The sequence below is a fragment of the Mustela nigripes genome, chromosome 9 (genome assembly GCF_022355385.1).
Source record: "Mustela nigripes isolate SB6536 chromosome 9, MUSNIG.SB6536, whole genome shotgun sequence".
Classification (NCBI taxonomy): Eukaryota; Metazoa; Chordata; class Mammalia; order Carnivora; family Mustelidae; genus Mustela; species Mustela nigripes.
In genome coordinates, this window is record NC_081565.1 from 5875211 (window position 1) to 5898442 (window position 23232).

Here is a 23232-nt window from a genome sequence, read left to right on the forward strand (position 1 = left end):
TGGTTATCTGAAGGAATGGTTCACTGTAACAATTTAGAAAACAACAAAAAAATTATTTTGAAAGAGGAAGTGGTTGGTCTGAACGCAGGAAATACATTTTGCAACTGCAGCTTGATCTTTTGGTTTAAGATGCTTTTTTACTTACAACGAGAGAAAAATGTACAATTTCAAAGCAACTCTCAAAGACGGGTATTGTTGCTATAAGTGGATCAGTGTTCAGATCAAAGATTCTAGAGAAAACACCTTTGTTACTCTCTTGTTTATGTCTCTATCTGTAGAGTTTACATTCTGAGTTTATTTTCTCCCAGGTTGCCTGTATTAAATGAACAGCCTGAATGGTTTTGGTTGTTTCCATTCTTAATATTTGTCCCGGGTGGTGATGGATATATTTTCCTCTTAATGCTTCTCACGGGAAATGGAATTTAATGGAAATTTTCTCCAATTATTAGATGCGGAGTAAATGTAATTATATTTAGAAATGGGACATAACTTCAATCTGTGTCATAAGTGAATATTAGTAGGATGAGTTGTGTGTGTGTGTGTGTGTGTGTGTGTGTGTGTGTGTGGTTTTTTTTTTTAAAGATTTTATTTATTTATCAGAGAGAGAGAGGGAGAGAGAGCGAGCACAGGCAGACAGAATGGCAGGCAGAGGCAGAGGGAGAAGCAGGCTCCCTGCTGAGCAAGGAGCCCGATGTGGGACTCCATCCCAGGACACTGGGATCATGACCTGAGCCGAAGGCAGCTGCTTAACCAACTGAGCCACCCAGGCGTCCCTGTGTGTGTGTGTTTTTAAAGGCTGTGGCATTCATGTTAGTTTTACCATTAAAAATGAATTTGTAGGGGCACCTGTCTGGCTCAGGTGGTAGAATGTGCAACCCCAGATCTCTAGGCCATGAGTCCGAGCCTCACGTTCAGTGTAGCGATTAATAGATAAATTAATAAATAAACTTGGAAAAAAATGAGTCTGTGATAGGAATGTTGAAACATGCAATTATTTACTACAGTTAAATGTTCCACACAAAAAGTATTCAAGTTTTATTCAGCTCCAAGTTTTAGTTCGTCGGCTACCCATTGCTACTATCTCTGTATTGTAAACTGTAATTTTCACTTACATGTTTCTGAAGTAAGTGGTTTTTAAGCTTAAAAAAAATATATATGGAGTTTGGTTCAATAAACATCCAAAAAGAAACAAGGGGGTCAAATGTCAAAATCTCAAGTGTGAGGAATACTGGGGTGGAGGTACTACCAAAAGTGGATTTATGTAGAGTTGAAATAGTTCAGAAAGTCTCTTCATTGAAATATTTCCAGTATGCGTTATTTCATTTACATTAAAATGTTGACAAGGGAATCTGCCATAGCCTTGTTTTAGTGTTCCGGAAAGCATCAACTATCGACTAACTCCAAGTTAATCTGCCAACATAGCAATAGAACCCATTAAGACAATAGGTCATTCTCCTATCCCAGATCTGACAATTAAGATGACTTAAATAAAAATGATATGTGGGCACCCAGGTGGCTCAGTGGGTTAAGCCTCTGCCTTCGACTCAAGTCATATCTCAGGGTCCTGGGATCAAGCCCTGCATCTGGCTGTCTGCTCAGTGGGGAGCCTGCTTCCCCCCCTCTCTCTGCCTGCCTGTCTGCCTACTTGTGATCTCTCTCTCTTTCTCTCTGTCAAATAAATAAATAAAAATCTTCCAAAAAATAAAAACGATATGAATCTAAATATTCATATTATGTATGAGCATATGAATATGCATATAAAATAAAAAGGAATTAAATACATAAAAATGATACTCACTTACTGATGTGTGTGTAGCGTGAGACCCTTTGCACTTGCTGTTCTAAAGGCTTTCCTATGCCAACTCAATAAAATATTTTTATTTTATTTTACTTTTTTATTTTATTCTATTTTATTTTGAGGGGCAGGTGGATAGAGGCAGAGGGAGAGGTAGAGAGAGAATCCCACGCAGGCTCCACGCTCCGTGCACAGCCCGACTGAGGCCTCGATCTCACAACCCTGAGATCACGACCAGAGCCAAAATCAAGGGTTGGTGGCTTAACTGAATGAGTCACCCAGGTGCCCCGTCATTTAATAAGACATTTTTCATTTGCAGTCGTAGTGACTGGCCTGCTTGGCCAAGAGCTTGTTCTTAATCTTGCTACTGGGTAGAAGTGGGTTTGGGTCTTGTTTTCGCCGCACACTAAAGGTCTGGCACAAGGCAGTTTGCTTCATCGCTGAGCATGTTTCCTAGTCTATGAAATAAGGGTAAGATTGTGCACCTCAGGGGCTTGTCTGGGGGTTTCAGTGGTATGTGATCTACAGAAGGAGAGGCCTGTTTTTGGACCACAGTCAGTTGGTCAACACTGTTGTCATCATCTGTATTTTGTCTATTTGTGTCCTTCTCTTTTGATTACTTCTGGCTCCTTCCTCCTGCGTCTCTCTCCTTCAACCTACTGCAGATCGGTCGAGTATATTTTGCACATTCTAGGCATGTGGGCATTCCACAGGAATATTTACTGAACAAATAATGCATAGCATTGATAGGATTATAATAGGTACCCATCACGAGGGCCTTGGTTAGCCAACAGTGACGAAATGGACAGACAAGGAAAACTTGAGTCCTTTGGAGAATAAGACAGGGTATCCTATGTCATGTCCCCACCTGCATCGTGAAGGTAATTAGAACAACAGCAGTTTTTTAAAAATTGGTTTATGAGCTACATCGTATGTGTAAGATCACCCAGCCCTCTGAGCAGCAAATACCAGGAGTTCAAAGCCGCTCATGGATTCCACATCTGTAAAAGCTCTGTGCAGATTACAGGTTGCTGAGAAAGGCGTGATGATGGAATTGGGGCGTGAGGATGAACAATGTATAGTAGAAATGGAAAAGATGGACCAGACAGAGAACAACTGAGTGGAAAGAACCCCACGCAGGGCTCTGAGGGGAACATGGTGCCCGTGTTGACCTGCCTGGTGGGACAGGGGGCTGAGCAGGATCTCCTGGGGAGATGAAATGAGAACAGATTATGACAGATATTAAAAGAAAAGCCAAATGGAAGAATGAAGGTGACCCTGATGAAATGCTGTTGAACCTCCTTCTCCAAAACCTCACACTAGAAAGATGCTTTATATTTTCTAAAAGGCCTTTAATCCCTTCTAGAATTCTTTTGTCCCTCTCTAGATAAAAAGAGTAAGGCTATAAGCTGTGGAATTATCATTAGCCATAAATGGCCCTGTTGGATATGGGACAGCCAAGACTGATGCACATTTCTATACCTCAGAGTCAGTTCTTGCCAGAGGACCATATGGCTTCGCTACTGGGTCATGTTAAATGAGCTCTCCACTGTTAACTGCTGTTCTTGCCTATGGAATTACGCGGGTGATAGTGAGTTGGCGTAGAATGATGAATAGCAATTGACAGGAGGCTCCATATCAGGGAGCCAGGGAGGAGAAGCAGGGATTGTGCTGGACTAGGACGTCCAGGCACCATCTGTCTACCATTCGTCCTCACAGCCTAAACATATAAGGCAGACCCAGTGCTGCTACTTCTTACATATGATCCCTTTCTGGGTTACATTCCCTCCTTCCTGGATGATAGGTTGTTTTACTTTATCTTTTTCCATGAGGGTTTGTGAGCAGTAAGTTCATTATGTGAAATAACTTTATTTTGTCTTCCCTCCAGTGTGATAGTTTAGCTAGGTGTAGAATTCTCTGCTGCCGGTTATTTTCTCTCAGCATATTTTGAAACATCATCCCACTGTCTTTTATCACTGGCCATTCCTCTTGGGAAGCTGGCAGTCTGCTTAACTGCAATCCCTCTGTAGACACTTGACTTTCTTTCCCTAGTTGTTAAAACCTTACCTTTGCCTTTGGTGTTTTGTAGCATCACTATGATGGTTGAATATATATAATTTTTTATTTTGTGTTTTTCTCCTTGGGCCTTCAAATGGGAGGTTTTTTTTGTTTTGTTTTCCTTTTGTAAATGTAGGAACACCTTCCAGGTGTTAACTCTTAAAAAGTTGCCCGTGTTTCATTCTTCCCCATTGTTGATCCTGGGACTCCCAGTAGCTGTGTATGAAACTTCTTGTTCTGTTTATTCCACAGGCTTCTCAGCTTCATTGTCATTCCTTCCTTTCTTTATCTCTGTATCTTACATTTTGTGTAAATCTCTTAGCTACTGCATGAATTCTTCTCAGTTATCTGTTACTTAACTCATCTATTACATTTTAAAATTTCAATAACTGTATTTTTTTGTTTCCTAGCATTCCATTTGGTTCTTTCTCAGATATCCTTTATCTTTACAATGTTATTTTCTTGTGAGCTCTATTGCTTCTTTTTTATTCCTTTAATTGTTTTAAATATTCTTGCCCCCCCAATAAATAAATAAGGGGTGGGCACCTGAGTGGCTCAGGTCACGATCCCAGGGTGCTGGGATGGAGCCCCATTTTGGACTCCCTGCTCAGCAAGAAGTCTCCTTCTTCCTCTCCCTCTCCCTCTGCCCCTCCCCTTGTGCTTTCTCTCTTTCTCTTCCTCTCTCTCTCCCTCTTAAATAAATAAGTATTTAAATATTTTTGTTTTTTTTTTTCCCAAATTGTGCTTTTACCTCAAGTTCTTATGGTGATAATTTTTCTCTCTATTGGATCACCTCATGGTGGTTTATTTCCTTGTGCATCTATGATTACTATTGTCTTTTTCATATGAGTGTGTCTTCAATAGGGATGGTTTGTTTGTTTGTTTTTTTCTTCTGAGAATCTCATAAAAGCAGGATTATGTGAAACCCAGCAAGGTCTTACATTGGTTTCTTCCAGACAACCTGGGACTAATTTTTATATTAATTACTTGGATTGAGAATTCTTGAGCCATCTGTATAATACTTGCAAGTTTAAGATTTTGTTTCACCGAGGGTGCGCTTCCTGTACTCTGTCCCACAGCCTGAGACCTTAAGCTTCCTTGCTGACTTCTCTGGTCGCTAAGAAGTTTTGTTAAGTGTCACCCAGCTTAAAAAAAACAAGGAAGATTTTTAGTATTAAACCTTACTGATTAAACATCTGTTGTGACTTGGGTGCTAAAGATGGTTTAGCTGCTAACCTACCACCAAACATCAGGTTTCTTTAGAACAGGAAGCTTGCATTTCTTTCCTCTCCCTGGGGAATGTAACAGGACTATTTTTTCTCTCTTCTGAGGGATGGATCTTTTCCAGAACTGCCTTCAGTATTTTTGTTCCTCAGCGTAGCACCACAGCCATAAGAGATCTCGTGATCCTTTGGGCATTAACTTTCTAGAATCTAGACTGTCATTTTCAGCCATATGTATCTGAAACCTCAGGAGTGTGGTATTCTGGAGTGCAGTTATTAAGGGGGGAAGGAGAAGAGAAAGAGATTATCAATTTCTACCCTACCACAACTGAGAACTCAAGTCTCTTGCCAATGACAGTGCACTAGAAACCAGGAAAAAGAAGGGAGACAAGTCTTAGAGACCATGATTTATACTTTACCAAGATCCCTGAGCTCATACCGCATTTTTGACCAGCCTACCTTGGGGCTTTGCCAACCTCAAGATGAACAATATGAACATTGGCTTCTCTTTTAGCAGAAATGGTCACTTACCTTGAGTAAATAGATATTTCAATTTCTACTTTTCAAATGAGGCAACCAGGGTATAGGGGAACAGAAGGCCTTTTCTTAAAACTGTTTAGCAAGTGAATGGCCCATGTGGGATTGAGATGCTGGTCTCACTTGCTATCTTCCCATGTTCTCTCCTTCTGTTTCAGTGGCTGTGCACCAAAGTAACCTACGATACTGGGGCTAGAAGTTGTAAGACTGTTAAGGAAAAAAAAAATCCGGAAATTGCTGAAATATTTCAAGCATATTTCTTTGGTTAACTTATTTTGAAGTTTTTCTCTGTTTTGTATTTTCGCTGCCTTTATAATTTATCAAAGACAGACTCATTGTTTTGGCAAGTCCCAGGCCTGGAAGGCTCCAACAAAAACTCCCAGCACTCCATCTGAATAGGAATTTTTAAATGCATTCTTAGTCTTGAATTTGAAAATGTATTCTAAATTCAACAGTTTGCTGGGAAATTTAAACAATGCCATTTATCATACAACAACATTGCTCTAGACAGAGAACTCTTTCATCTCTTTCCTTGTTAGTATCCCTCCTACTACATTATCTTTTTAGAGCTTTTTTTTTTCTTTTTCTTTTCTTTCTTTCTTTCTTTTTTTGAATCTCAAAGGCGAGCCATATCTCTCCATATCTCTTCAGTTTCTAAGTTCCTGGAATTCAGCATTAGAATTCGTTTCTTTACCTAATCTTTCCGGCAAAATAGAATTCCTTAATCACTCTTTGAAGCAGTGATCACTATTAATATTTTATTTTTATAATAATCAAATTATGCTATGAATACTGTTTTTGAAACGTAAAAAAAATTTTTAAACCACATACAGCTTTCACTTTCTCTTATCATTAAATACTCTTCTACAGTTTTTTGTAATAGTCTGCGTCTTAGCCAGGGTATGAGATATATTTAACCAATGACATTACTGGGCATTTGTTTCAAATTATGTCTATTATAAATAATATTGTGCTGGATATCTTTCATGAACATTTAAAATTTATTTCATTAGTGGGGTGCCCGGCTGGCTCAGTCGGTGGGACGTACAACTCCTGATCTTGGAGTTTGTGAGTTCGAGCCCCATGTTGGGTGTGGAGAGGACTTGAAAAGGAAATAAATATAAAAATGAATGAACGAGTAAAATGGTTTCATGAGGATGAATTTCCCAGAAGTAGAATTGCTGAGTTAAGAACTAGGAAAGATAATCTTTACAGACAAATCGAAAGAGAAATCCGGTAAACCAAATAGAGTTTTCAGAGATTCTCTACCAGTTGCTGGTTTTTGCTTTTTTTTTTTTTAAATTTGTTTGTTTTTTATTTTTTAAGATTTTATTTATTTCTTTTGACAGAGACACAGCGAGAGAGGGAACACAAGCGGGGTGCGGGGGAGAGGGAGAAACAGGCTCCCCGCTGAGCAGGGAGCCCTGCGGGGGGCCACCAGTGGCTGCTTTTATGGGTCTCAAAACTACCCAGAAAATAGGTCACAGTATTCAGCGGTCCCTTCCTTCCTCACACCCTGCCAAAGCCTGTGTGCTTCTCATTAACCCGGCCGTGGCCAAAGGAAGGGTGAGCTGGCGGTTGGAGCTCCTTGCTACTCTGAGAATCACCAAGTTTGCCAGCTGTCCATGGGGCATCGTTGTAATGTGCTGGTGTCATTCGGTGGCATCACTACAGCTGTTCTTCTGGAACTTTCCATTGACTTGCCCCAGCTTGCCTTATCTGCTCTCAGTGTTGTCACAGATCACAAATTAAGGACTCCAGGTTGTCATGTTCCCAGTGATTGTCAGACTGTGGAATGAAATGGGCAGGCACTTCGACTTTCTAAACCCCACAGTTCTGTAAATTGGAATTATTTACAGCAAGCAAATTTGGGTAATCGGGTGAAAAAAAGAACTAAAGGTAGAGAAAGGCTGGATAACCCAGGTTATTGAATTTTATTAGTTTAATTGTATCCACTGTATATATTTTTTAAGACTTTACTTTTTTAGGTCATCTCTACAGCACCCAGCGTGGGGCTCGAACTCAAACCAGAGTCACTTGCTTTACCGACTAAACCCGCCAGGCTCCCCAGTTTTATCCACAATGTTAAGTCAGTGGCTTAGTTGGAAGAGGGGTGAATTTGGAGCCAGGAGCCCCACTGGATCCTGGCTGCACCTGCAGCCCTGGCTGTGTACCCTTCTGGATCCCAGTGATGGCGGCCAAGACCCGGAGCTGCCCCGCGTCTCCAGCTCCTGGATAATAATGATGGGTAGCCTGGCAGTGGTGCAAAAATCATGAATTCCCAGTAAAATCTCAATTTAGCCCCCTTTTCCATGCAGCCTAAAATACACTTGGTGTCTCTTTATTATAATGATGAAATAAAACATTGAAAGAACCGCTGCTCGGGAAAACCTTTACTGTCGTTGGAGATACCAGTGGTAACTGTGAATTATTTCACACTGCTGTCCCCAGATTTGGGGGGTAAAGGATGGGCCTTGTAAATGTGTTCTATAACATGCGTTTAACAAAGGAAAAGAATGGCTTTCCAAAACCTCTGAACGCCACTGCAGGAAATGGCTTATCACTCAAGCAACAGCCGTGTATATAAAAATGTGGGAGGTCTGCAGCCATGTTCAAAAAATTAATAAGCCTTATTATTTATTTATAGTAAATACATAAATGGAATCAGGGCATCTTTGACCATTTCTGTGAAAAGGTCAAAAGCCATGAGCGGCCCTCAGAAGAGACGTGAGTGTCTAATTTCTTCAGCCAATCGACCGTGTGCCCCGCTGGAGAGCGAACACATTTCTTAGGACGCCTGTGCCCTCTGCTCCTGACGGCTGAGACCGGCAGCAGCGAGCGTTGCTTCCTCCCCTCATATCTGCAACATTAAGGGAGAAAATAACACTGAACTGGACAGGAAGTCGCAGCACAGTTTGGCCAGGGCTAATAGTCTAAATTTAACTAACTAAATGGATTACAGTATTTTTATCTTTAAACCCATTAGGATTTAGAAGCATCGGGCTGCAACAGAGTTTCTAAATTATTGTTTTCTTTATTTAGAAACTGCAACTCTGACCTTTTGGGGCATCCAGCTTTCTTCCCGCAGGACTTGGAGTGGGGAGGGTGTGAAAAGTCAGTGAAGTCATGCCCAAGCGATAACATACATGGGCCTGTTTGGACTGATTTGGGGGAGATTCCCAAGGGTCTGTCAAAGAAATTCTAAAGTTTAAATTCGGTCTTTCTGATTGACGGCGAAAGTGGTCTAGATCTCATTCAAGGATGGCTGTGATTTACAGCCTTAGGCGATTGTGGCCATTCTGTACTTTTTTAGAATATTTTCTCTAAATTCTATGACTGACTCATTAAAAAAAAAAAAATCCTCTGAACTTCCCTCTGCCCTATAGTCTTGTTGCTCTGAGATGCAGCGTCCTGTATTCTTAGAATGAGAACTTTAATTTAATTGCAAGATACAGTTTATGGTGTGGCCTGGGAAGGAAGTACCTCTTGAAGATAATAGTCACTATTTTTAGACTGACTTAAACAGAGAGAGAAAGAGTGATGTTTACAGTCTTCCTTTAGCCTTAGACTAGGAGATGCACTCTCTCAAAGTATCTCGTTACTTGCCAGTTACTCCAGAGTTTTCGAAAGCCCTTTTAAAGATATTTTTAAAAATGTATTTCTAATGAGTAACTGACTCAGCCCTAGGTTTAGAGAAAGACTCTTTCTCGGTTCCATTGCAAAATAAATATAACAGCTTTACTAAACAAAAATAGATTTTCCATAGTAAAACTCGCTCAGAACAATGGCACATTCCTGGGCCTGGGATTCAAAAGTGGGTATTAATTCAAAGCAGCTGGACACTGGGATTGAGAACAAGACTGTCCTGTCTTCGTGCCTCAGCCCTGCAGAATTTGATGTGTGACAATATTTTACTGCTTTTAAGTGTGAGAGGGGGTGGGGGGAAGAGAAAGACTCTAGAAAAATTTCAACAGAGACTATAAGAAATACACACTTTGCAACCTTATGTCCACATTTTTGCATTGAAGAAAAACTCGCAGAGAGATCACGCTTCTTTAACATAAAAGGTAGACCTGTTCCCTCTGATTGTCTGATTTGTTTTCTTCTACTCGACTAGCATTCCAGGGCTGGAGTTTTACACGTTTTTCCCAATTTCAGCTTCTTCCACAGTCTAGGGGCTCCCTGGTTATGTCTCCGAATCACTGCAGATAAAGCTTGTAAAGGGCATCGCAAAATGGTTATGAGTTAATGTGCTTACGAAAGCGGTTATATAACCCAAGTGAACACATTATTATTAGAGATTTAGGGGAACTGAGAGAAGAGGACCATGGCCACTTCCAACCAGAGGGTGGTGGGGTACCTCCAGCAGGGCGCCCGCCGGTTCTCATGAGTAAAACATTCCATGGTTAGTGTGATGGGTTAATCGCCAGGAAGCTTGTGTCTGCTTGTGGTGTGTGTGTGTGTGTGTGTGTGTGTGTGTGTGTAGGTCTGTACGTGCAAACCTACACATGCATAATGATGACATTCTGCTCTCTGTGTCAGACCTTACACTATTTAAAAAACTCAGCAACTTAGAATAATATCCCCCAAAATAAATAAGGGGACTCCTGTCTTGTTACTTTTATTTACAGAGGAGATGAGGAAACAACCCACCCCCTCCCCCTTGAATTTTGGTAAGACTATTTCTGAGGAAGTTTTGTAAAGGAAATAGAGAATTTTTTAGAAATCTGAGGTCTACCTCGGAGTTTCCTTGTTTTGTTTTGTTTTTTCCATATTCATAACAAAGTGATACATGTTAAACTCTTAAGTAATTGAAAGGGTTAAAAGGCTCTTTGCGTTGGAAGCAGTAGGGGAACAGATGGTGTGCACGTAGGTGGGGAAGCTATGATTGAAACAGAGGAGAGCTAGTGTAGACTGGAAGGGCATGGATTTTTGAGGGGAGCTGGGGACTTAACATTTTGGGGACCAGATTATTATAGTTACTAGTGTACACGGTAGAAGCAGAAGCCAGAGTGTATGGCCATAGGAGGAAGTTAAAAGGCTGCCATCAGGGGCGCCTGGGTGGCTCAGTGGTTAAAGCCTATGAAACCTCTGTCTTCGGCTCAGGTCATGATCTCAGGGTCCTGGGATTGAGCCCTGCTTCGGGCTCCCTGCTCAGCGGGGAGAGCCTGTTTCCTCCTCTCTCCGCCTGCCTCTCTGCCTACTTGTGATCGATCTCTCTGTCAAATAAATAAATAAAATCTTTAAAAAAAATAAAATACTGCCAACAAAGAGGACGAATATGGCCATTGAACTAACCAAGGGGAGATGAGAAGGGGGTAAAACTGGTTTTGAGATTCCGAAAGGCCTTGAGAACTTCAAAGTTTGAACTTCAGGTAATAAGGAAATCAGTTTGGAAATATTTAGATGGTTAACCTCTGAGAAGTGTTCGAGAAGAGAATGAAGGAGGCAGCAGTGAATGACCACGCTGGGCTTTCACCATCATGCAGATGAGTGGAAAAGTGTCAAGGAAGTGAAAATCAGATGAACCCTCCGAGTCACAGAGGCAGGAAACCATAAGGAACACCGAGATGCGCAAAATCTGGTCGTGGACGCTACCGATGATCAGACAGCAAGTGGGCCGTCGACTTTTCCTTTTGAGCATGTCGGTGTTCTTTTTTGTCCTTTTAAAATATGAGTGGGTTTGGGGTGCCTGGGTGACTCAGTGGGTTAAAGCCTCTGCCTTCGGCTCAGGTCATGATCCCAGAGTTCTGGGATCGAGCCCCGCGTCGGGCTCTCTGCTCAGCCGGGAGTCTGCTTCCTCCTCTCTCTCTCTCTCTGCCTGCCTCTCTGCCTACTTGTGATCTCTGTCTGTCAAATATAAATAAAAATCTTTGAAAAAATAAAAATAAAATATGAGTGGGTTTAGTAAAACGAAACGAAAAAGAAAGAAACAAAAAGTTCCTGTAGTTACGCTGGAACAAGGCCCTTTTCCTGTTGTGTTTTTGGCTTGGTGGGGTAGCCGGCCAAGTCACCTGCAGGCCAAGCCACTTCTGCATCTGGCAGGGGCTAGTTTTTGCCCTGCAGGAAGCTCAGAGTCATTTAGAGATTCAGGAGGTCATATTTTTGAAAACATATCCAAAGCGCTAGATGAGTCCACAGTGGGCTCACCAGCGTAGCCATCAGTGGTATTTGTAGATGACGTCAGAGTTCACAGGCTTTCTGTTCAAGCTTTAAAATCAATTCTGCAGGGCGCCTGAGTGGCTCAGTGCATTAAGACCTCTGCCTTCGGCTCAGGTCATGATCTCAGGGTCCTGGGATCAAGCCCCACATCGGGCTCTCTGCTCAGCAGGGAGCCTGCTTCCTTGTCTCTCTCTCTGCCTGCCTCTCTGCCTACTTGTGATCTCTATCAAGTAAATAAAATCTTTTTAAAAAAAATGTATACTGAAAGTAAGCATCTGCATGCTTCCCTGGCACAGTTGTGGAGCGTGCAACTCTTGATCTCTGGGTTCAAGCCCACACTGAGTGTAGAGATTACTTAAAAAAAAAAAAAAATAGGGACCCCCGCATGGTTCAGTTAGTTAAGCATCTCCGTCAGCTCAGGTCATGATTCCAGGATCCTGGGATCGAGTCCCGCATCGGGTTCCCTGTTCAGTAGGGAGCCCGCTTCTCCCTCTGCTCGTGCTCGCTCGCTCTCTGATAAATAAATAAACATGTTTAAAAATAATAAATAAATAAAAATAATTTAAAAATAATAAACATTGCAGAGATTATTAGAAAGGTCTGTTTAGATCAGGGCTCCTGTGCCTTTGTAATTCATGAACCCCACTGAGAATTGGATAAAAAAAATTTATGGATTGGGGCACCTGGGTGGCTCAATTTGTTAAGCATCTGCCTTCAGCTCAGGTCATGATCTCAGGGTTCTAGGATTGAGCCCCTCATCGGGCTTCCTGCTCAACAGGGAATTGTTTTTGTTTTGTTTTGTTTTTTTAAGATTTTATTTATTTATTTGACAGAGAAAAAGACAGCAGGAGGAGGAATACAAGCAGGGGGAGTGAGAGGGGGAGAAGCAGGGAGCAGGGAGCCCAATGCGGGGCTCTATCCCAGGACCCCAGGATCATGACCCAAGCCAAAGGCAGATGCCTAATGACTGAGCCATCCAGGTGTCCCTCAATAGGGAATCTTGCTTTTGCCCTCTCACTCTTTCTCTGTGCACTCTCTCTCTCTTTCAAATAAATGAATAAAATCTTTTTAAAAATTAATAGATTCCCTCATCCCCTCCTTAAGGAAAAGGAAAAAATATATATATACACACACACATATACATACATACATACATACACACACACATATATATAATATAAAGTATATGTACATAGCATAAAAATATATATATAAGCATAGGTTCCCACAAGGCCCACCTAGGTAAGATAAATATGTGAATTGGGCCAAGTGCAGACAATAAAGAAGAGAGACACTTGGGTCAAACTAGAAAGTGATGCCAAGTGAAGACAGAGAAGGGTAGGGTTGGTGAAAAACTAGGGTACACAACCTTACCTAAACGAAATTCAAATTCCAAACAATTTCTAGAAAATAACACCTGCCCGGTAGAACACATTGGAGGTAAAGTGGACTGCAGACCCCTCTGGTTTGCAATTATAGACTCTTATCCTATGTAAACATGGGGGTCTTCTCATTTTTTGCCCCAAGGCGCGACAGCAGGCTCAAGTACGACACCAGATGGCAGAGGACAGCAAAGCCGATTACTCATCCATCCTCCAGAAGTTCAACCACGAGCAGCACGAGTATTACTATACTCACATCCCCAACATATTTCAGGTAAGTCATTCAGGCCTCTCAGATCGGCTTTGCCTTTAGAGACTCGTGTCTTTGGAATCCTGATGGCTGGGCTTACGTTCGGAGCATTTACAGAATTCTAAATTCCCTCCAAGTGAAGCCACTTTTGAAGCATCCAGGGAGTGCCTGGGTGGCTCTGTCGGTTAAGCATTTGACTCTTGACCTCAAGTCTTGAGCTCAGGGTCATGAGTTCAGGCTCTGTGTTGGGGTCTGCTCTGGGCTTGGCGCCTCCTTAAAAAAAAAAAAAAAGAAAGAAAGAAAGAAAGATATATATATATATATCTATATCTATCTATATAGATATTGATAGATATAGATATCTATTTATGGCATTGACTGGCAATAAGATGAAATATAATATTACATATTATAATTTGTATTATTATATATAATATGAATCTCAAGGTCAGTGACCTTCGCAGTTGTCCTCCGTTCACGCCTGTAGCCTTTCTTTGCCAGTCTTACAAGTGCAATTCTGAGATTAGCGCCCTCTTTGCTAAAAGGAGCATTCAGATCACAAAATGCCAACTTAATTTTAGGAGTCCTAATAGAATTCATACAGTTACAGGATTTGAACAAATACAGTCCTTGTCTTTGGATTGTTTTTCTTTTGGGCTACTCTAGGTTGTCAGAAGTGGCATGAGTAGAGTTGGAGACATGTTCTCCCACTTTGGGAATCTTTCACCACTTGTGTCCGGTTGTGGAAAAAGTAACAAGTATTTGCTTCTTCGTGTCTACACCTACCACATACAAGAGCCTCCAGCTCGCAGGCGGAAGATACACTAGTTACCTCTCAGCCCGTGTTGGGTTGAGACCATTAACCAACACCAGGCTTTTGGTAAACTAATTACCCCAGTCAAAGGTAGGGAGATGTTTGGTGTGTCCCCAAGTGACATCAGTGATAGAAGCACTTGAGCTTGGGGTTCTCTCTGAAATTGGAGAGGAACCCTGGAAGGTACACATTTGGACAGCCTGACCACTCTAACATACGTGTGCAGCCGGTGAAGAGGGAGCCGGTCATCCACTCCAACCCTACCGTCTGGCTGTTCCCATCCCAGACGATTTGCTCAAGGTGACAGTACTGCTGCAAACAATTCCCGTGAGTCACAGTGGACCCGATTAATTTCGTGCAAAATCTAATGTTGCAGAAAATACAGGAGATGGAGGAGAGGAGGATAGTAAGGATCGGGGAGTCGATGAAGACGTACGCGGAGGTCGATCGGCAGGTGATCCCCATCATTGGGAAGTGCTTGGATGAAATCGTGAAGGCAGCGGAGTCCATCGATCAGAAGAACGTAAGTATTCCAGTTTGGACATGATCTACAACGAAGGGTTTCTGGTTCCATTGTTTCTTCGCCGCCGTCCACAGCGAATCATCTCGAGATGGGTGGTTCCTCCCAGGGTTCGCGAGTACTTTGCAGCAGTAGTAACAGCACTTTCGAGTGTTCTTTTGTGCCCTCAGTCTTCTGGATGTAGCTCCCGAATTTCTTTTCCAGAGAACACAGCTAAGTCTGAGCCATTGCAGAATGGTCAGTTGGCCGAGTTACCCCCATGCCGGGATCTGGTTCTGTAGGGCACTGTTGACATTTTGCTGGCCGGAAAATTCTCTACTGTAGGGGCCTGTCCTGAGTGCTACAGGGTGGTTAGTAACACCTGTGTCCTCTACTAACCAAATGCCGTTAGCACCCTTCCCTGGTTGTAACGGTCAGAAGTGTCTCTGGATGTTACCACATGTCCCCTTTGGGGCACTGTCGTCTCTGTCTGAGAACACTACTCAGGGCCAGTATCATTCATTTGGATTACTTTCCTAGAAACCTATTTCCCTCAACAAAAATATCAGCTAGGACACCAACATAGGCTTTTACAAACATTTCATTAATTTGCAAAACCAAATATCTAAGAAAAAGCAATGTCATAAGTATTATTTGTCGTAAGAGCGTCTTAAAATGAGTCTAGGCAAGAGATCAAAGCCATCTTTCCTGTGAACATGCCTTAGTGTATAGATTCTTCATTCCTCTAAGGATGTTCTAGGTGTATTACCATATTTAAGGCCATCTGTGTAAAAAAATAATTATCGACCCAATGTGCAGAAATACTTCAAACATGTTAACTAATAAGTGTTTGTAGGAGGAATGGTTCTAGTAGCAAGCATTATTTATTTTTTTATTTTAGGATTCCCTGATCTCTATTTTATTAACATCTGTTAACCTGGAGCTTCCATCTTCGGTGATTTCAGCTAACATTTTTGGGGAAAATTTCTAGTGCTTATTAATTAATGGTGTTTACCCCACAAAACTACATTATGCTAAGAAGGAGTCGCAGGTGATCAAACCATACTTTCCTTATGCTGAACACATGTCTTGGTTGAGACACATGTGACTGGTCATGCCCCCAGGCAGTCCGGTTTTTTTCATTTTCTTGCCACTGTTACTTCATCGATTTTGGACATCTCCTCGTCATCCGTTTCAGACAAAGTCATTTTTTTCTTTTTTTCTAAAGATTTTTATTTATTTATTCAAGAGAGAGAAAGCATGAGCAGGGGGAGGGGTAGAGGGAGAGGTAGGCTCCCTTCTGAGCAGGGAATCCAACTTGGAGTTCTATTCTGGATGGTGGGATCATGACCTGAGCTGAAGGCAGAGGCTTTAACCCACTTGAGCCACCCAGGTGCCCCAAAACAAGCCTGATTTTAACTTCTTATATTAGAAGCTTAGAAATGTCTTCTTCCTTGAAACTTCACAATTTTACAAGATCATGTCTGAATGATGGTTTCCCTTAATCAGTTTTATCTGGGAAATTGTGAGCTCCCTAGATTTATAGGACATTTCTCCCATTATGGGAGACTTGTTTTCCTGTTCTATCACTGATCATTCTTTTTCACCTATGACCTTCATGCTAATTACAAGGGTCTCTTCTAGGTCTGCGTTCAAGTTCTTATTCAAGAACTTAAACTGTTAGCAGCACCGGCCCCCACTCGACCACTCTCCTACCTGCTGTTCCTTCACTTGAGTCCCAGGAAGCCACACTGTGATGGCTTTTCCCCTTACTGACTCAGTCTCCTTTGCTTGTTCTTCTTCTTCTTCTTATATCTAACTTGGGTGCACCTCTGGGCATTGATCTTGGACCTATGTACTTTATGCCTTTGCTCCTTGGAGTGACCCATAGACTTTCGGAGCGTGAAGTCCCATCTCAACTCTGAATCACACGTGTGACATGCCCAGCCTGGACCTGTCCCTCCACGGCAGGTTCATACATTCAGCTGCCAGGTGGCTTCTCCACTTGGATTCTACTCCGTTCCTCAAGCTCAGCGTACCCAAGGGGGAACTCCCGATCTGTCTTGCCAAACTTGCACCTCTCATAGTCTTCACTGTCTCCGTCATGGCATTTCCATCCTTCTGGAGTCAAGATCTTTTTCTGACACCTGCATTAATTTATCAGCCAATCCTCTTGGCTTTACCTCCAAAATACATTAAGAACCCACAGAGCTTACCTCCTCTGTTGTTACCCTCCTGATCCAAGATCTCCATGAGTTGGGTTGTGCAGGAGCAGCTTGGATTACTGCAGGAGATGCCTGATGTCTCCCTACCTTTGCCCCCTCCGCCCGCCATTCTTAACACAGAGACCAGAGGGCTTCCTTTACAATAAGTTAGATCACGGGTCTCCTCTGTTCAGAGACCTCCGTGAGCTTCCGTCTTACAGGAAAAGTCAGAACCACTGTGGGCTCAAAGCCCTGAACGATCTGGAACACGCTCCCTCCCCATTTATCTCTCTGATGTCACCTCTTCTGTATTCTCCCCCGTGCTGTGGCCACAGCAGCCTGCTGTTCCTCAGAAACTCCCCAAGTATGCTCCTACTGTGTTCCCTCTGCCTGGAGTATTCCTCCCACAGACATCTGCATGGCTCATTCCCTCGGCCTCCTTCAGGTGTGTCCTTGAATGAATGTTTCATTTTGCTCTTTTTTGAGAATTCAAGGGTCAGATATTTCTTAATCCATGCAGATCACCTTTCCTGGCACGTTCCCTTTCTCTTTCCAGACATCCTGCTCTGTTCTCCTGGTGCGTCTCGAGTTTATCTTCTTGTGCAGGTTCAGCTCGTAGCTAAGGTAGCTGTGGTGTTGCTGCTTTTGATTCTTTGCCGTTTTTAGTCTAGCTTTTCTTTGCTCACACACTTGTCATCTCCACGTCTTGTCATCTCCACGTCTTCGTGTTTAGCTGCTGGCCTGTCCTCCTTCAAAATTTTCATCTTGAGAAACGTTGATGGTTTTTCATGACACGGCTCCCCGAACACTTACTGCACACCTACTTCCTTCCGTGCAGGGGGTGCTCACCACGACCCACCGAGGAGAACCTTGAACCCAGGGAGGTGACAGCCTTGCCCAGGGCCACACAGTGAATGTGTCCATCTGGTTCCGAAGCCATGTGCTTTCCCTTAGGCCCCTCCCCCCGACCTTGTGCTTTTTATTTCTAAAACAAGCACCGTTTCTGGCAATGTTCGAATCCTTTCACTCACTCACTCACTCTCAAGGGACAGACCATAGCAAAATAAATGAGAATCTATTTTTTAGAGTGTGCAAATGGGATGAGCATTTGGGGGAAATCGTGAGGTAGGAAAGAATGCTAGAAAGTGCCGGAGGGGACGGGGCTGGCTCTTCCACCAAGAGGTTACATTTGAGCAAAGAGTTGAAAGAGGTGATTGAATAATTATTTGAGTGGGACAGAAGGACGGAAAGCTCCCAGCTCTGTCAGCCCCTTCTCCAACAAACTGGATGTCCCCTCTGCCCCTTGATACAGTCTCAGAATCACGTGGTTACTGAAAAGGTCAAACTGGTTTATTTGTGTATGGTTAATTTCCGTTTATATCAAATGACCATGTTTCATTAGAGCACATCAGTGAGTCACTGGCACACCTGGGCTTGTAGATCTGAACCTGCTTGCATATGTTTAACCGTAACGGGAACAGTGGTGTCTTACACAGGGCGGTTGGTTTTTCCTCTCACGTGAAAGATGTCTGCAGGCAAAGGGCTCAGCCCCGGCATGGACAGCTGGTCTGTAAGTTCTCAGGGACTCGGGCTCCTCCTAGTTCACAGCTTTGGATGGTGTGACCTTCAAACTCTGCATGGCTTCTGGAGCGCCAACTATCACATCCAAATTCCAGAAAGCAGAATATGGAGAAAGGCCCGTGCTATCCCTTTAAAGAGTCTTCCTAAAATTACACACCATCCTGGCTGCATCTCAGAGATCTCAGAGGTCAAAACTTAGGTGGCCACCTCCTGTTGCCCAGAAGGCTGGGGAATGAAGCCTTCAGGTAGGTGGCAGGGTGTGCAACTTAAAATCAGGGTTCCTATTCCTGAGAAGAAAAGACAGTTGGCTATTGGAAGACAGTTGGCAGTCTGTGGCCCATCTCCAGAGTAAGGGATAACTAAAATAGCTATATACCCTACCGACTGTGGGCTTATATGAAGAATTGAGATCTTTCCATATGGTCTTCTGTAGTGTCCTTTTTTTTAAGTCAGTTGATCATTGATTTCAATTGTTACTACAAATCACATGTGCTTTTGTAATGCTTTATGTATGTATCTATCTGCCTGTCTGTCTATGACATTCTGGTTATGATTGCCTTACACGTTTGTCTGTACCACAGACAAACCCTGAGAAGGTGTAGCACCCAGAGTTCCTAGCAGAGTGCTTGGACTCAGGGGCCTGTGGAGTAGGCATTCGGTTCGTTGAATTTTTTCAGCAAACATTTATTGCACACGGTTCTTGCCGGCACCATCTCGGTCTAGGGATACAACAGAGGAAAAACAGACGAGAGCTTGCATGTGGATGGGGGAGAGTCTAAGAACAAATGTATCCATAAGGGAAAATCCTACAATAAATATAATTTAATATGTTATATTATTATATATATTTATTTTTATATATTATATCATTATATATCTATTAAAATTAATATCCCTGAACCACGATGAACCAAAGAAGTGATAGAGATTACCTACTCTTTGATTTGATTTTGTGTATGCTAAACTACCTTAAGAACTCCTGGTGAGAACCAGACTTTTGTATTACTGTATTTTTCAAGGGAAGTGCCTAACAGTGGCTCTTTTTTCTCTGCTTTTAGCAGAGTCCTTCTTACTTAATATTTGTTTCTCCAGCTGCAGAAAAATGGCTGTTGAGAGTATCTTCCCATCCAGCTAGACTTGTAGCTTTACAAATAGTGCTTATTCTTTCTAATGATAAAACTATTGGGACGCCTGGGTGGCTCAGTCGGTTAAGCATCTGCCTTTGGCTTGGGTCGTGATCCCAGGGTCCTGGGATCGAGTCTCGCATCTGGCTCTCTGCTCAGCGGGGAGCCTGCTTCTCACTCTGCCTCTGCCTGCCACCCTACCTGCTTGTGCTCTCTCTCTCTCTGACAAATAAATAAATAAAATCTTTAAAAAACTACCATTAGAAAAACTCTGTTACCAATCAATGTAGATATAATTCTGTAGATAACTATAGAGATAAAGTTCTTTACGATAGCCTCTGTATGGGGCCATCATAATTCATTGTGTAAAAAGTATTCGCACGTGTCTGAATGCATTTGTGTTTGATGGCTATAATTTCAGGATTCCCAACTGGTAATAGAAGCTTATAAGTCCGGGTTTGAGCCTCCCGGGGACATCGAATTTGAGGATTACACCCAGCCGATGAAACGCACTGTGTCGGATAACAGCCTCTCGAATTTCCGAGGAGAAGGCAAACCAGAGCTCAAGTTTGGTGGCAAATCCAAAGGAAAGCTATGGCCTTTCATCAAAAAAAATAAGGTACTGATGGTTGGACCCAGCGTGAAATGAATTTTATAAAGTGTGGCGATTGTCTCGGTTAGTCTTTAAAAAACAAAACCAAACCAAACTAAAGAATGTAAGCCTGTAGTTCACAGAATGCAAAAAAAGAGCTAGCGTGCTGTTTTATTTAAGAACCATGATTTCTCTTTGGTGGTGGTCCCTTTGCCATGGCCGTTTGTCTTATTTCGGATGCATTGCCACCTGACTCCTGCCATCCACACTAACACTGACCTCTACTGACCTCTTGGCCATCTCCCATCACGCCTTTCACCGCTAAGTCCACTAGCCGCCTGGTCCCCTCGGCTGGGAGAGGGGGTGCTGTGCGGGATATCTCCTAACAGCTGATCAGCAGCTCTGATTCGAAATCGTGTCCATGGGTTAATAGCTTGGGTTTTGACTTCACGTTAACATGTGCCTCCATGAACATTTTGCGTTTTCTTTTGGTAGCGCGGTCGTAGGCGCGGGACAGCGCTGACCTGGGCGTCCCGTGTGGTCCAGGCACCCTTACTACGCTCTCCCGAGAATAACTGCATATTTAATTTCCCAAAGACTGTCTTGCTGTTTTGACAACTTTGGCATCTAAGGTCCTCTATGTTGTCCCATCCAGCTCTGGTGGTTTTAGGTGGTTTAGAAATCTTGACCCTTTTCTGGCCTTAACTGGTTGAGCGTAACTAACGTAGTTTTGCATGGGAGAGCCTGCATGAGCTTCTGGTCGCAGATTTCTTGCTCTTCTTCCATCGCTTTACTGACTAAAACCTCCACTTTTCGTCATGTTCTACATGTTTTCTTTTGGACCATGGCCTAAATATGTAATCGTTTGTGTTTTACTTGCTTTGGATTTCAAATATGATTTGATGCTTATTTTGTTTTGTGTCTTATCTTCTTGTTTCTGATTTTACTCTCACTGCTCCATCTTACATGTAGCTTATGTCCCTTTTAACATCCCCCCATCAGCCTCCCCCTCCCCCCCCTGCCTCTGCCTCACCCTCTGCTGTTCCCAACGGCCCCCAGTCTCCCAAGCAGCAAAAGGAACCCCTCTCCCATCGCTTCAACGAGTTCATGGTCTCCAAACCCAAAATCCACTGCTTCAGGAGCCTAAAGCGTGGGGTAAGTTCTGCTCTGGAATCCTGTCTCTTGTGCGCTCTGGGCGCATGTGTCGTTCTGCATGACTTATTTTGTTTGTGAATGAATCCATTGTGTTTTCCCGTAACACGGAACAGTAAGGACCTGGGCTTCACCGTAGCTAGAAAGAAGAACCCCAGCGGGGGAGGAGAGAAGTAAGAAGGAAGCAGAGTGGATAGAAAGAAGAAGAGAAAGCGAGCCGGCCGGCCCAGAGTCCTCTGGGACTCGAGCACATTTCAGAAAGGCTTTCTCCACTTCCCTTTGAAAACATCTAAGTCATTAATGTTCTACCTTGATTTTACCCAAAAAGGAAGCTTAGATTCGGTTTCCAAAGCCAGCGACATCCGAGATGAGGAATTGGAAGTCACTGTAGATGCAGAAAACATTTGCTTGATGGTTGCTGAGAACAGCATGAGGGTCACAGAGCTGCTTCTGTCTGAGCTAAGCCTCAAGGTTCGAGGGGGAAATGTCCGAGGTTACGGTGGTTTCTTGAGCTGTGTTGGGGAACTTAGAAGATAGTGAGAAAACGTTGGCTGGAAGAGGCCTAAGGCCAGATTTATCGTTAGAGGTGGAGATAATAAGCAGCTGACATTTACTGAGCACTGATGGGGGACCAGACTCTGTTCCGTGGTTGTCTTTGACTGCCCTGTGAGCCTGGGCACTATGACATCCTTATTTTACTGGTAAGAAAACCGAGGCCCCAAAAGATGAGGTTAGGAAGAGGTGAAGTCAGATAGCGTGCTCGTCGTCCAAGGTGCTGTGACGTCCACACTCGGGGAGCATCTGCTAGGACAGGGTTGACTTGGTAGTGGACATCCTCTCGTCTCAAGCTTGCCCGTTCGGTTAGGAACACCTGTGCCAGACGCACAGGGTTTTGTGCAGCTGATCCAGGAGCCAAAAGGAGTTTCCCGTTTGGTTGCGAGGACAAAAGTGGAATAAAGTCATTTGGAGCCTCCCAAATAAACTGAACTGATCCGTGTAGTCAGAGCCATCCCCAGATCGAGGCATGGCGGTCAAGAGTAAATGGACACGTGGACCCAGTAAGGTCTTTTATCCCAATCTGTGGGGGCTGCAAGGCAGTGGCTGTGGGACGTGTTCTCGTAGAAACATAATTTTTACTGTTCCCTTCCTTTGGGTAAAAAAGAGTATCAATGTATAATAGCTGGGACTAAAACGAGGGGTGGGACATATACTAAAATTGGAATGATACAGAGGAGATGAGCACAGATGACATGCAAATTCTCGAAGCATCCCGTATTTTTAAAATAAGTAAATAAGTAGAAAGAGGGACAGCCCCCCCCCCCCCATTCTGTAAAGGATACAGATAGTCGGCGAAATTATCTCGTCTTAAGGTTCCCCAGCATATCAGGTTAAGAATTAGCAATGTAATTTCCTCAAGATTCCAAGAGAGCCGTTGTTAGAAGGCAGGGCGTAGCTTCGGAAGTGGGTGATGGACCGCGTTGAGCTCTATAATGAGATCCCAGTTCCGGGCTCGATCAGGCTGGCTTTGAAAACTCCCCTGCCATCCCACTTACTCCTGGAAGAATGTCCAGCATCTGGCCAGGGTGTTTTTGCAACACTTTAAAGTTTTATGTTAACTGTAAGTCAGTTAACCCATCTCTCGGCCACTTGCAAGACCTTTACCAAAGCACTCGTTTATTCTGTTTCTAACAAGTACCTCTGCATGGTCTTTTGGAATCTCACGATGGAGTATGCGGAATATTTGTGATTGTTTACCGTTCGTTTCTGTGTCTGTGTCATTCCCTCAACACCACCACAGTGTGTTGGTTGCAAATGGTTTTCTGAATCTGTATTTCATGATGTTCTCTAAATGTTTGGGG

General features: G+C 43.2%; 1 protein-coding gene across 15 annotated transcripts in view; it reads left to right on the forward strand.

Moving 5' to 3' along the window:
- The window catches only part of FNBP1 (formin binding protein 1), a 144423-nt gene that overhangs the window by 95442 nt on the left and 25749 nt on the right, over positions 1-23232 (forward strand). For 6 of the 15 annotated variants that reach the window (XM_059410558.1, XM_059410544.1, XM_059410543.1 and 3 more), the window contains exons 7-10: positions 13303-13431; positions 14598-14744; positions 20051-20248; positions 21194-21376. In XM_059410558.1, the coding sequence (XP_059266541.1) occupies positions 13303-13431; positions 14598-14744; positions 20051-20248; positions 21194-21376 (657 nt within the window). The remainder of the gene's footprint in view (positions 1-13302; positions 13432-14597; positions 14745-20050; positions 20249-21193; positions 21377-23232) is intronic. The other 9 variants (XM_059410554.1, XM_059410555.1, XM_059410556.1 and 6 more) reach the window with 3 other exon arrangements.